General features: G+C 53.5%; 1 protein-coding gene across 2 annotated transcripts in view; it reads left to right on the forward strand.

Moving 5' to 3' along the window:
• The first annotated feature begins 197 nt into the window (after positions 1-197).
• The window catches only part of aldh1l1 (aldehyde dehydrogenase 1 family, member L1), a 35806-nt gene continuing 21807 nt past the window's right edge, over positions 198-14196 (forward strand). The window contains exons 1-8 of one of the 2 annotated variants that reach the window (XM_055647917.1): positions 198-269; positions 6050-6200; positions 7486-7720; positions 8278-8443; positions 9140-9241; positions 10873-10962; positions 12673-12807; positions 13751-13876. In XM_055647917.1, the coding sequence (XP_055503892.1) occupies positions 6074-6200; positions 7486-7720; positions 8278-8443; positions 9140-9241; positions 10873-10962; positions 12673-12807; positions 13751-13876 (981 nt within the window). In that variant the 5' untranslated portion in view covers positions 198-269; positions 6050-6073. Of the gene's footprint in view, positions 270-4892; positions 5023-6049; positions 6201-7485; positions 7721-8277; positions 8444-9139; positions 9242-10872; positions 10963-12672; positions 12808-13750; positions 13877-14196 lie in introns of those variants that run through there. The other variant, XM_055647915.1, reaches the window with a different exon arrangement.

A 14196-nucleotide genomic window follows, 5' to 3' on the forward strand; every position in this document is an offset into this window, starting at 1 on the left:
AGAAAACAATCCAAGTCTCTCCCGCAACCAAATACCTTCAAATCCAGGCGGCGAGCTGGTAAAAGCAAGGACCCGGAGTGCTGGAGTAACTCAGCTGGTCGGGCAGCATCACTGGCGGAGCTGGATCAGCGAAGTTTGGGATCGAGTCTGGTAAACCTCATCGACAGCCTCCAGGGACGGAGGGAGGGAAGGAGTCGTGGTGAAGTTTGGGCCGGTGTGTGCGACGCGCCGCGCTCACCTGTCTCGGGTTAGCGCCCAGTCGGTGCCAGGTACATACCTGTCCCCGCCCCGCGACTCGCCTGTCCCCGCCCCGGGATGTCCGGTCCGGCCCTGGCCACTCACACCGCTCCCTGCCCGGGATCCCCCGCCCGGCGCCGGCAGAGGCGGGACGGCGCTCACCTGCCCTGGAGCCCAGGTGCGGGGCGTCGGCGGCGGGCACCGTGTCCCGGGTCGGGAGGGGATGGGGTCCCCGCTGCACGGTACTGGGGTTCCGGCCACTCAGACCCCCCCCCCCCCCCCCCCCCCGCTCGGTGACCGGGCGGCGGCCGGTTACTTACACCAACACGGGCATCAAAACGCCGGGGAACCGATGTCCGCGAGTCCCGTCTGAAGCTCCACAAAAAAACCCACTCCCAACATCCAATCCCGCGTCCGGAATTACTTCTCTTTCTAAACCAACTGCTGCAAACAATAGGGATGTAAATTTACCCCGTGTCACATAGAGTCTGTTGCTAGCTCTCTGGAATGTGTACTCCCCGTCTCCCTCTCTCCCTCCCCCCCTCTCTCACTCCCCCTCTCTCTCCCTCTACCTCCTCCCTCTCACTCCCCTTCCCTCCCCCCCCTCTCACTCCCCTTCCCTCCCCTCCCTTTCTCTCTGTCACTGAGTTTGGAGAGGGTGCAGGAGAGCATCACCTGGGCTTGCAGGCTTGAGTTACAGGGAGAGGTTGGATCGGCTGGGACTTTGTTCTCCGGAGAGTAGCAGGCTGAGGGGTGACCTTGTTGAGGTGTACAAGATCATGACGGGCACAGATAAAGTGAACGCTCACAGTCTTTTCCCCCAGGGTAGAGGATTCTAAAACTAGAGGGCACAGGACTAAGGTGAGAGGGGAGAGATTTAAGAGGAAGCTCAGGGGCAGCTTTCCCACTCAGAGGGTGGTCTGTATCTGGAACGAGCTGCCAGAGGAAGGTGTAGGAGCGGATACAATCGCATCTTTTGAAGGACATTTGGATAGATATATGGATAGTAAGGGTTTAGAGGGATATGGGTCAGATGCCGACCAATGGGAGTGGCCCAGTATGCCAAAGATAGACACAAAGTGCAGGAGTAACTCAGCGGGTCAGGCAGGGGGGGGGGGAGGGGGGGGGGTAGGGGGAGGGTGAGGGGGGAGGGGGAGAGAGAGAGAGGAGGGGGAGGAGGACAGAGAGCAGGGGGAGAGGAGGGGAAGAGAGAGGAGGGGAGAGTGGGGAGAGAGGACGGGGAGGGAGAAGAGGGGAGGGGAAGAGAGAGAATGGGGAGGGGGTAGAGCAAGGAGGGGGCAGTAGAGGGAGAGGAGGGGAGGGGGAAGGGGAGGGAGAGAGGAGTTTCTCAGGGAGAGCGGAAAGACCATTGTTCTCTCCCAGCAGGTGGATGTGGAGGCTTTGGAGAGGGTGCCGAGGAGGTTGACCAGAACGCTGCCTGGACTAGTGGGTATTGACTACAGGGAGAGGTTGGACAGACTTGGGTTGTTTTACTCTAGAATGTCAGAGGTTTAGGGAGACTTGATAGAAGTATATATACCTATGTGAGTTGTAGATAGGGTAGACAGTCAGAATCTTTTCCCCAGGGTGGAGATGTCAAAGACTAGAGAGCACAGTTTTAAGGTAAGGGGGACAATATTTAAAGGAGATGTGAGGTGCAAGTCTTTTACACAAAGGGTGGAGAGTACCTGGAGTGCACAACCAGGGGTGGTGGTGGAGGTAGATATGATAGTGGCATTTAGGAGGTTCTTCGATAGGCACGTGCAGTGAATGGAGGGATATGAAGGCAGAGGATATTAGTTTAAATTGGCATCATGTTCAGCATGGGCATTGTGGGCCGAATGGCCTGTTCCTGTGCTGGACTGTTCTATGTTCTAGTGAATCTGATGATCTTGTTTGTTCATGGAAAAAGGAACTGCAGATGCTGGTTTATGAAAAAAGGACAAATAAAATGCTGGAGTAACTCCGAGGGCCAGGCAGCATCTCAGGAGAACATAGATAGGTGAAGTTTTAGGTCGAAACCCTTCACATCGGAGAGGAGGAGAAATTCTTCAAAGTCGGCATACCTTGAATTTCACAGTGGAGCAGACAAAATGTGTCGGAAGGAATTGCAGGAGGGGATCTCGAAGAAGGGTCTCGACCCGAAACGTCACCTATTCCTTTTCTCCAGAGATGCTGTCGAACCTGTTGAGTGACTCCATCTATTTATGTCTATCTTCAGTTTAAACCAACATCTGCAGGTGCTTCCTTACACACTGTGTCTGGACCAGAAGTGGTTCGGTCGGTACAGCACAGATCTCAGCTGGTCTGCCTGTTACCATGTCCTCATCATCTACTCCTTGGCCTCCGTGGCTTTTGATGATCTGGCTGGATTGGAGACACAGGGAACTGCAGATGCTGATTTACACAAAGTGAGACACAAAGTGCTGGAGTAACTCAGCGAATCAGGCAGCATCTGAAGAACATGGATAGGTGACGTTTTGGGTTGGGACCCCCACCTCTATTTTCCCCCCCCCCCCCCCCCCCCCCCCCCCCCCCCCCCAATTCCCAGTCTTAAGCAGGGTCCCGACATGAAATGTCATCTGTTCATTCCCTCCATTGATGCTGCCTGACCCGCTGAGTTCCACCAGCACTTTGTGTTTAGGTCCACATTCCAACATCTGCAGTTCCTTGTGTGTCTTTATTTAGGTCAGTCTCATCAGTTGGAGTTGAATTCCCCAGTGATGGGGTTGGGGCGACACAGTGGTCACAGCACGTGATACCCGGGTTCGATCCTGACCTCTGGTGCTGTCTGTGTGGAGTTTGCACGTTCTCCCTGTGGCCGCATGGGTTTTCTCCAGGTGCTCTGGTTTCTTCCCACACTCCAAAGACGTGCGGGTTTGTTGGTTAATTGACCTGTAAATTGTCCCTAGTGTGTAGGATAGCACTAGTTTACGGGGTGGTCGCTGGTCCGCGCAGACTCGATGGGCCGAAGAGCCTGTTTCTGCACTGTATCTGTAATCTAAAGCAAAGATGGGGTTTGAACATGGGTCTGAATCAGTTGCCAGCAAACCTTAGTCCTCACTGAAGCCAGCCAGATGCTGAACGTGGAGCATGCCTGCCATCTGGTGCCCGCGTTCAGTATTACAGGACATGGAAATTCCAACGTTAGGGGTGATTGCCCACCCAGCCTGTGTGGAGGGGAGTGGACGGTGCAGTCTCTGTGAAACTGAAACAATGCTGTGTAGGGCAGAGCCTCAAGTTCCAACAAGTAAATATCACCAACAATATGTCCTAATCCAGCCAAGAGGGGGCATCAACACTCCTTCCTCAGAAGTTCAAGGAACTCTGTCAACTCTCGAATGCTTCCTGCCGACTTCTGACCACTTTTCGTTCTGGCCTCATGTTTCATCTGCAGTCATTGACCAGAGAGGGGGGGGGGGGGGGGGTCTAGTGTACAGGGAGACAGCGGGAAAGAGGTTGCTGAGACCAAGATTGGATTGGCTGTGATCTCATTCAAGGGAATTTCATTTCACTGCACATCTCGTATGTGTATATGACAAATAAACTTGACTTGACTTGGGAGGGAGGGAGGGAGGCAGTGTTGTGGGTCCTACTGTTGTTTGGGGTCAAACAGGCGCTTCAGCCCACCCCCAGGTCCATGCCAGCACTAATACCATTTTTATTCTCCCCACCATTCCCATCAACTCCCCCAAAGAGATAGACTTTAGGCTTCAGAGATCCAGCGCGGAAACAGACCCACCGAGTCTGCGCCGATCAGCAGCTACCCTGTACACCAGCACTATCCTACACACTAGGCACAAGTCACAATTTTACCAAAGCCAATTAACCAACAAACCTGCACACCTTTGGGAGAAAACTGGACCCCCAGTGAAAACCCACAAGGTCACAGGGAGAATGTGCAAACTCCACACAGACAGCACCTGAGGTCAGGGGACCCGAACCCGGGTGTCTGGCGCTGTGAGGCAGCAGCTCTACCTGCTGCACCACTGTGCCGCCCTGCACCCACACACAAGGGCTAATTTACAGCAGTTTAACCCAATGACCCTGTGGGATGTAGAATAGAATCGCCTTTTATTTGTTATTCAGACCGAAGTCTGAACGAAATGTGGGAGGAAACTGGAGACCTGGAGTGGCCACATTAGAGGCAGAATGAAATCTAAAGCTGGAGGGAAGAACAGAGGTGGGTGGTGGGGGGGAGACATCCCCTTATGTGCCACCCTTTGCCTACTTTTCACCTCCACCCTTTATGACCTACTCCACCCATCCACCCCCTCACCTGTATCCACCTATCACTCGCCGGGCATTCACCTGCCCCCACCTCTCGTTTACAGCTTTCTCCCTCCTACTCCATCTGTCTGAAGAAGGGCCTGGGCCCGAAACGTCGCCTGTCTATTCCCTCCGCAGATGCTGCCTGGCCTGGCATCTGAGTTCCTCCAGTACTTTTTGTTTTGCTCCAGGTTCCAGCATCTGCGGTTCCTTCCGCCTCCCTGGCTTGTGCGGGGGGGGGGGCTGCTTGACAGACAGCGCAGAGATCTCTCACCCTCCCCCCTCTCTCTCTCCCCCTCCCTCCCTTTCCCCCTCCCTCTCTCCCCCCTCCCTCTCTCCCCTCCCTCCCTTTCCCCCTCTCTCTCTATCTCACCCCCCTCGCCCCCTCCCTATCCCTCCTCCTCTCCCCTCTCTCTATCTCTCCCCCCCCCCCTCCCTCTCTCTCCGTGCCCTGGATCGCTGCCAAATCCAACCCTCTCCTAGCCTCTGCGCCTCACACCGGGACCAGGCGGGACGGTGAGTGGGTCGCACGGTCCCTGCTCCCCCCCTCCTCTGCCTCTGCCTGTCCGCCAACCCTCGGGCCAGGCAAGAGGGGGGCTGGGGGGAGGGTTGGTCTGGGTGGGTCCCGGGTCGGGGGTCGGGGGGTCCCGGGTCGGTGAGTAGGGAGAGGGTCCACCCTCCGGAGTTGGGGTCAGTGCTAGTGGTGGGTGAAGGTGAATGTCCCGGCCTGTCCACAGAGTGACCCTATCCCCAAACACCTCCACACCGGCCGAGAAGTTGCCTGTTTGCCGCTGGTTACTGACACGTCGCCGTTCATGTTGTGTTGCTATTTATATCTTGTTTAAAGCCACACAGCGGGGAAACAGGCCCTTCGGCCCAACTCCTCCATGCCGACCAACACTTGTCCCCGCCTTCTCCGTATCCCTCCAATCCTTCCCTATCCATGTATCTGTCCACATATCTTTTAAATGTTGTTATAGTCCCAGCCTCAACTACCTCCTCTGGCAGCTCCATACACCCACCACCCTCTGTGTGAAAACGTTATCCATGGGCTTCCTGTTAAATCTTTCCCCCCTCACCTTAAACCCATGTCCTCTGATTCTTGATTCCCCCATTCTGGGTAAAGGACTCTGTGCGTTCACCTTATCTATTCCCCTCATGATTTTATTCACCCTCAGCCTCCTGCGCTCCAAGGAGTAAAGTCCTAGCCTCGAAAGCAGTTTTGTCGCGATGCTTCACTGCATGGTTTGGTAACTGCTGACTGGTTAGCATGCAACAAAAGCTTTTCACTGTACCTCGGTACACGTGACAATACACTCAAACTCCACAAGGGTGGGAGGGAGTACAGGAGAGAGATGATGAACCTGATCCATGAGGTGCTCGCTGGTCAGCGTGGACTCAGTGGGAAGAAGCACCTGTTTCCACTCTGCATCACTAAAGGACTAGTGAACAGGCGATCGATGGTCGGCATGGACTCAGTGGGCCGAAGGGCCTGTTTCCGTGCTGTATCTCTGAACTGAACTAAAGATGTTGTTCTCAACAGGTGCGCGCTGACTGGTGAGGAAGGATGAAGCTCGCTGTGATTGGACAAAGCCAGTTTGGCCTAGAGGTGTACCAGGAACTGAAAAAGGCGGGGCACGAGATCGTTGGAATATTCACCATCCCCGACAAGGATGGCAAGCAGGATCCGCTTGGTGAGTTCCCTCTCTGTCCCGAGTCACTGGCCTCTAGCCTGGGGCAGGACGGCTGTGCTACTTGGATCCTTGTCACGGTTATAACCATATAACATTTGGGTTCATCCCAAACAGCTCCCTAACAGGGACTCTCTGATTTACGGGCTGTTCCCAGGGCAAATTTGGAGCCAAACATCAAGTGCTGCTGGAAGACCATCAACTCGGTGAAAGATGCTCTATGCCCGAAACCTGTTGACCTCCCAGCAGAGCGAGATGTCCTTCAGGGAATGTTGCCGACTGGCCCGCTCCAGACTGCAGGAGTTCGTGTTGAGGGACGCACTGAAGCTCGGTGCAGCCAAAGCCAGGGCTCCGTGTGGGAGGACCACAGTCTAGGGTCCTTCTGTAGCTGGACATTGGAGGGGCCAGTGGGTCACCGGGTCACCCCTCAAACAGGGGAAGGGATAGCACCCTAGGGGGCCATATGAGTGGCAAGGGTGTTTTGTTTAAAGATAGGCGTGAACACTACTGTGTACGACACTGTTGAATGTGTGGACACCGAGAATGTATCAAGTATCAGCAGTTTTCCTTTTGTAAATTCTGAATAGTTTATTTATCAAATCAAATAAATACAACACAGATACAGTCCCTTCGGCCCAACTCATTCATCCTGATCAAGATGGTCCGTGTACGCTAACCTGGTTTGAGTTGAGTTGAGTTTAGTGTGTTGTGACGAGTACCGAGATACAGTGAAAAGCTTTTGTTGCGTGCTAACATTCAGCAGAAAGTCAATACATGATTACAATGGAGCCGACCACTTTTGCCCACATTTGGCCCATAATCCTTAAACCTTTCCTATCCATCTACATGTCCAAATGTCTTTAAATTGTTGTTATTGTATCTGCCTTAACTGCCAACTCTGGCAGCTCAGTTTGTCGGCAGCACTGGGCCTGTACACGCTGGAGTTTAGAAGGATGAGTAAAAGTGAAAGGCCTGGATAGAGTGAATGTGGAAAAGATGTTTCCACTAGTGGGAGAGTCTAGGACCAGAGAGCACAGTCTCAGAATAAAAGGATGTACCTTTAGAAAGATGAAGAGGAATTCTTTAGTCAGAGGGTGGTGAATCTGTGGAATTCATTGCCACAGATGTCTGTGAAAGCAAAGTCATTGGGTATTTTTAAGGCGGAGATTGACAGGTTCTTGATTAGTACAGGTGTCAGGGAAGAAGGGGGCTGTGAGCTGGGGGAGGGGGGGGGGGGTTGTGGAGGGGCGACTCTGTCTGTGTTAATGGTGCCCCCTCTCTCCTACAGCTGCAGAAGGTGCGAGGGACGGCACGCGGGTGTTCAAGTACCCGCGCTGGAGGGTGAAGGGGGAAGCGGTGGCGGAGGTGGTGAGGGAGTATACCAGCCTGGGGGCACAGCTCAACGTCCTGCCCTTCTGCTCCCAGTTCATCCCCATGGAGGTGATCGACTTCCCCCAGTATGGCTCCATCATCTATCACCCCTCCCTGCTGCCCAGGCACCGAGGGGCCTCCGCCATCAACTGGTGAGTGTTGGACCACACACCCCCGAGCTAAACACCGAGATCCAGACAGACTCAGCGGTCAGGCAGCATCTGTGGAGGGAATTGGCAGACGACGTCTCGGGTCGTGACCCTTCAACAGTGGCGGCGGGTAGAGCTGCTGCCTCACAACGTCAGAGACTCGGGTTCGATCCCGACCTCGGCTGCTGTCTGTGTGGAGTTTGCACGTTCTCCCTGTGACCGCGTGGGTTTCCTCCGGGCGCTCCGGTTTCCTCCCACATCCCAAAGACGTGCGGGTTTGTAGATTAATTGGCCTCTGTATATTGCCCCTAGGGAGGGGATGAGAATGTGGGACAACATCGACTAGTGTGGACGGTGACTGATGGTCGGCGCGGACTCGGCCGATCTGTTTCCGTGCTGGATCTCTAAACTAAAACGTTTTCAAACTGATGGAGCATTGGAGATAGAACAAGTTTAGTCTAGTTTAGAGATACAGCATGGAAACAGGCCCCCTCCCGCGCTGTACAATGTTGCTGTTCCGTGTTACATGCGTGACGCCGGCTGGTTGCGTGTTTTCCCAGGACGCTGATACACGGGGACACGCGTGGAGGGTTCAGCATCTTCTGGGCGGACGCTGGCCTGGACACCGGCCCCATCCTGATGCAGAGAGAGTGCCCTGTCTTCCCCGATGATACCATCAACACCCTCTACAAACGCTTCCTCTACCCCCAGGGGGTCAAAGGCATGGTGAGCACTGGCCCTGGCAGCTGGGACAACAGATCTCCCCACCCCCTGGGGTGAGGGGGAGAGAGGGACGGACAGAGAGGGAGAGGGCAGGGATGGGAAAAAGAGAGGGTGGGCCATTGAGAGAGGGAGAGGGAGGGAGTGAGAGCAAAAGGAAAGGAGAGAAAGAGGGAGGGAGAGAGAGAGAGAGAGAGGTGAGTGAGAGGGGAGAGAGGGGAGAGAGAGGCAGGGAGAGGAAGTGTGGAGAGAGTGGAAGATGGACACTGAGAGGGGGAGAGTGAGAGACACAGAAAGTGAGAGGGAGCGTGGGGGAGGGAGACAGAGATAGGGTGAGACAATGGAGGAGGGAGGGAGTGAGACACTGAGTACGAGGGAGTGAGAGGGTCAGAAGGAGACATTGAGAAAGATTGAGAGAGGGAGAGGGCGAATTGAATCTAACGGAGACCTGATGCAGAGGAGGAGATGACGGCAGTGGGTGGGTTGGATCGCACTGTTCAATGTTGGGCCAGGCTTGAGGGGCCGAGTGGCTTAGTCTGCCTCTATTTCAGCGACCCTCTGCTCCTAGATTGTCGCCTGGGTGTGGGGCGTGCATCGCAGGGTATCTGAGACACCGGTGGGGAAGGTGGGACACACTGGGTGTGGGTGGAGGGAGAAACAGGCAGGGTTTGGTGCAGTAACGTTGCCCACCTGTGTTTGTAGGTGGAGTCGGTGGAGCTCATCGCCACTGGGAGAGCGCCCAGGGTCCGGCAGCCTGAAGACGGGGCCACGTACGAATGCATCCAGAAGAAGGAGAACGCACAGGTCTCAGAGTTCACTGCGACTGAGCGTTGACTGAATGTGTGGTGGCAATGTACACACACAATGTGGGGACAGGCCCTTCAGCCCAACTCATCCCTGCTGACCAAAATGACAAATCTAAACTAGTCTACGTTTGGCTCATAACTCTCTAAACCTCTCCTATCTGACTAACACGCAGCAATTGCTTTTCACTGCAGCTTAATACAATTGACGGGGTGGGAGATTGCAACGATCACGTGGTCCGCCCTGTTTCGATGAATGCAATCAACCTGGCGTGCACAATCAAACAAGATCAAATAGAACAAGGTGTCCTACAACTTTAGGCTGTGCACACCCTATACGCAAGAAGATGACCATACGCAAGAAGATGACGAATCTGAATCTGAATCTGATCTGAATAAACTAAACTAAACTATCCATATACCTGTTCAAATATCTTTTAAATGCAGTTATTGTAACTGCCTCAACTACCTCCTCAGGCAGCTCGTTCCATACACCCACCATCCTCTGTGTGGAATAGGTTGCCCCTCCAGTTTCTATAAAACATTGACCCTCTCACCTTGAATCTGTGTCCTCTGGTTGTTGATTGCCACCGCCTGAATGAGATACCTCGATTAAAGGCTCAGTAAAGTGGTGCCTGGATCAGGGGGTTTCTGCAACGGGAAGAGGTTGGACAGACGGAGTGTTTTCTCCAGAACGTTGGAGGTTGCGGGGGAGGCCTGATAGGTTTATAAAATTACGAGAGGCATAGATAGGGTAGACAATCAGAACCTTTCTCCCCAGGGTAGAAATGTCCAAGACTAGAGTGCATATCAATAAGGTGAAGGGGGCAGATTAATAGAGATGTGAGGGGCAGGGTTATTTTACACAGAGGGTGGTGGGGGTCTAGAACATGCTGCCAGGGGTGGTGGTGGTGGAGGCAGATACAAGAGTTGTGTTTTTAGAGGCTTTTAGATAGGCACATGGATATGCAGGGAATGTAGGGATATGGATCACGTGCAGATAGAGGAGATGAGTTTAACTTGGGGCCATGTTTGCCACATTGTGGGCCAAAGGGCCTGGGGCCTGATCCTGTGCTGTGTTGTTGTATGTTCTATGTTCAGTGTAACCAACCCTAAAAAATCACACGTGACCAGCCCTCCCATGTGACACCGCACCCCCCCCCCCCCCCAGGGGGGTTTTGGGTGACGTGGACCCATGGGGAGATCACGTGTGCAGGAAGGAATGGCAGATGTTGGTTTGCACCGAAGATAGACACAAAACGGCGGAGCTCAGCATCTGGAGTCAGGCAGCATCTCTAGAGAAAAGGGATAGGTGATATTTAAGGGTCGGGACCCTTCTTCAGAAGAAAGGTCTTGACCTGAAATGTCCCCTATCCCTTCTGTCCAGAGATGCTGCTAGACCCGCTGAGTTACTCCAGCATTTTGTGTCCATCATGAAATCAGGACTGGAACAGGGTGTTGTGGGAGTGCGTGGGACAGCATGCAGTAGATGGGTGAAGAGTCTCGGTGCTGGTCTGGACAGGGCGGAGGAGGAGGGGGGGGTCAGCATCAGGTCGTGTGGGTGCTGAGACGGTGGTTGAGGTGACCCACAGCCCAGAGGGTAGTTGACTCACTCGTACCCTTGTTGTCTAGATCAACTGGGATCAGCGGGCTGAGGCCATTCACAACTGGATCCGAGGCAACGACATGGTTCCCGGCGCCTGGGCCAAAGTCAACGGCCACGTGAGTCTGAGCAGCAACCGCACGGCTGATCACGGGCGGGCGTGGAGCGGCTGGGACAGATCGTTACAAACTGTGGAACTGGTTCCCCGACTTTTAATAATCTACTGCATCTGGTCTTCCCCAAATCAGCTTCTGGACATCGGCGAGACCCATCATAGACTCGGCAACCATTTTGCCGAAGGTAGACACAAAATGCTGGAGAAACTCAGCGGGTGAGGCAGCATCTATGAAGAGAATCCTTGTGATTGAGGCAGTGCAGCGTAGGTTCACGAGATTGATCCCTGGGATGGCGGGACTGTCATATGAGGAAAGATGGAAAAGACTAGGCTTGTATTCACTGGAGTTTAGAAGGATGATGGGGGCATCTTATAGAAACAAATGTTCCCAATGTTGGGCGAGTCCAGAACCAGGGGCCACGGTCTTAGAATAAAGAGGAGGCCATTTAAGACTGAGGTGAGAAAACACTTTTTCACCCAGAGAGTTGTGAATTTGTGGAATCCCCTGCCATGGAGGACAATGGATTTAAGAGAGAGTTGAATTTAATTGGATGGATTTAAGAGAGAGTTAGATAGAGCTCTAGGGGCAAGTGGAGTCAAGGGATATGGGGAGAAGGCAGGCACGGGTTATTTATTGGGGACGATCAGCCATGATCGCAATGAATGGCGGTGCTGGCTCGAAGGGCCGAATGGCCTCCTCCTGCACCTATAACTGGCGACGTTTCGGGATGCAAAACGTTGCCAGTTCCTTCTCTTCATAGATGCTGCCTCACCCGCTGAGTTTCTCCAGCATTTTGTGTCTACCTTCTAATTTACCAGCATCTGCAGTTGTTTGTTAACCATTTCGCTGAACTCTTTACCTCGGGCAGCCAAGGCCTGCTGGATCTCCCAGTTGCTAACCATTTCAACTTCCCCCTCCCGTTCCCACACTGACATTTCTGCCCTGGGCCTCCCCCCATTTCCAGAGTAAGGCCACACGCACACTGGAGGAATAGCACCTGCTTGGGTAACCTTATAACCATATAACAATTACAGCACGGAAACAGGCCATCTCGGCCCTTCTAGTCCGTGCCGAACACTTACTCTCACCTAGTCCCATCTACCTGCACTCAGACCATAACCATCCATCCCTTTCCCGTCCATATACCTATCCAATGTATTTTTAAATGATAAAATCGAACCTGCCTCCACCACTTCCACTGGAAGCTCATTCCACACAGCTACCACTCTCTGAGTAAAGAAGTTTCCTCCCGCCCATGTTACCCCTAAACTTTTGTCCCTTAATTCTCAAATCATGTCCTCTTGTTTGAATCTTCCCTTCTCTCAATGGGAAAAGCTTATTAACCTGCCCACACTACCCTCCCCATTCACTCCCTCTTCTGCCTTCCTCCAGTAAACGTGCGTTCACCAGTTCCACAGTTCACAACCAATGTACCTCTCTTGGGATCACACACTAGCCAGCAATCAGATGGTCAAAGAACCTCCCTGTCTGAGGTCATCTGTGGCCGGCCCAGATTTGTCCTGGTCTTTTCTTGCTTCCAGTTCCACTGCCCCCACACAGTCAGTCTGCAGAAGGGTCCCGTCCTGAAACATCTCCAGTTCATGTTCTCCAGAGATGCTGCCTGACCCGCTGAGTCACTCCAGCACTTTGTGTCTAACTGCGGTTCAAAGCAGCATCTGCAATTCCTTTTCATTACCTCTCTCCCTCTTCCAGAAGCTGACGTTCTTTGGCTCAACCCTGCTGGAGGGAGCTCCCCCCCAGGGCCAGACGCTGGAGATCCCTGGGGCTAGTAGACCCGCCGTGGTCAGCAAGAACGGCCTGGTCCTCTTTGGCAACGACGGCAACATGGTAACCAGCTTCTTCTGGGACCACTCTGTGCCCACTGGTTGGGCTGGGGGGGAGGTGCTGGGGTTTAACTCTGTGGAAGGTGCAAGGTCACAGAGACTCACAGAGCCGTTCAGCACAGAAATACCTTGTCCATGCCAACCAAGTTTACAGGCTGGGCTGGTCCCATTTGTGTGCATTTAGCCCATATCCCTCTAAACCTTTCCTATCCATATATCTGTCCAAGTATCTTTTAAAGCTGTAATTGTATCCGTTACTGTAGCTTCCTCTGGCAGCTCGCTCTGGCAGCTTGCTCTGGCAGCTTGCTCTGGCAGCTTCCTCTGGCAGCTCGCTCTGGCAGCTTCCTCTGGCAGCTCGCTCTGGCAGAGACGGACTAACCCCTGAGTGAAAACTTGCTCCTGAGGTGGCGCAGCGGTAGAGTTGCTGCCTCACAGCGTCAGAGACCCGGGTTCGATCCTGACTATGGGTGCTGTCTGTACGGAGTTTGCGTGTTCTCTCTGTGACCGCGTGGGTTTCCTCCGGGTGCTCCGGTTTCTTTCCACATCCCAAAGATGTGTAGGTTTGTAGGTTAATTGACTTTGGTCTGAAAATTGTCCCTGGTGTGTAGGATAGAACTAGTGTACGTGCGATCGCTGGTTGATGTGGGCTCGGTCGGCCTGTGTCCATGCCGTATCTCTAAAACTAACAAATGGGTCCCTCTTTAATGGCTCCCCTCCAAACAAAAGCCTGTGTCCTCCAAAGTTAATCCTGTGCCCTCTAGTTTTAGAATCCTCTACCCCGGAACAATGACTCTGAGCGTTCACTTTATCCGTGCCCCTCGTGATCCAGTATGCCTCAATAAGGTCCCAATAAGGTCAGGAGTGCCTGCGATGCGATACCATGTTCTTGCCAGAAGTTTGGACTCAACCTCTAGCGAGTTCAACAAACGCTGTGGTTTGCTTTCCAGCTGCTGGTGAAAAGCCTGCAGTTTGAAGATGGGAAAATGATCCCTGCATCCAAGTACTTCTCCTCCGCGGAGTCATCCTCGCTGGAGCTCACTGAAGACGAGAAGAAAATCAAAGAGGACGTTCGGGTAAGAGGTCTCCAAGCCCAGGTGTAACATCAAACAGACCAAAGGTATTGCAGGTGCTGGCATCTGGAGCAAGGGACAAAGTACAGGAAGAACTCAGCAGGTCAGGCAGCATCTGTGGGGGGAATAGACTGGGGCCATTTCTGGGTCATGACCCTTCTTCAGACTGATGTAGTAGAGGGGAGGAAGCTGGAAAATAGAAGTGGGGGCGTGGCGAAGCCATGTGAGTGATAGGTGGATACAGGTGAGGGGGTGATTGGCAGATGGGTGGAGTAAGTGACAGAGGCTGGAGGTGAAAAGGAGACAAAAGGGTGTAGAATAAG

The sequence above is a fragment of the Leucoraja erinacea genome, chromosome 16 (assembly GCF_028641065.1).
Source record: "Leucoraja erinacea ecotype New England chromosome 16, Leri_hhj_1, whole genome shotgun sequence".
Classification (NCBI taxonomy): domain Eukaryota; kingdom Metazoa; phylum Chordata; class Chondrichthyes; order Rajiformes; family Rajidae; genus Leucoraja; species Leucoraja erinaceus.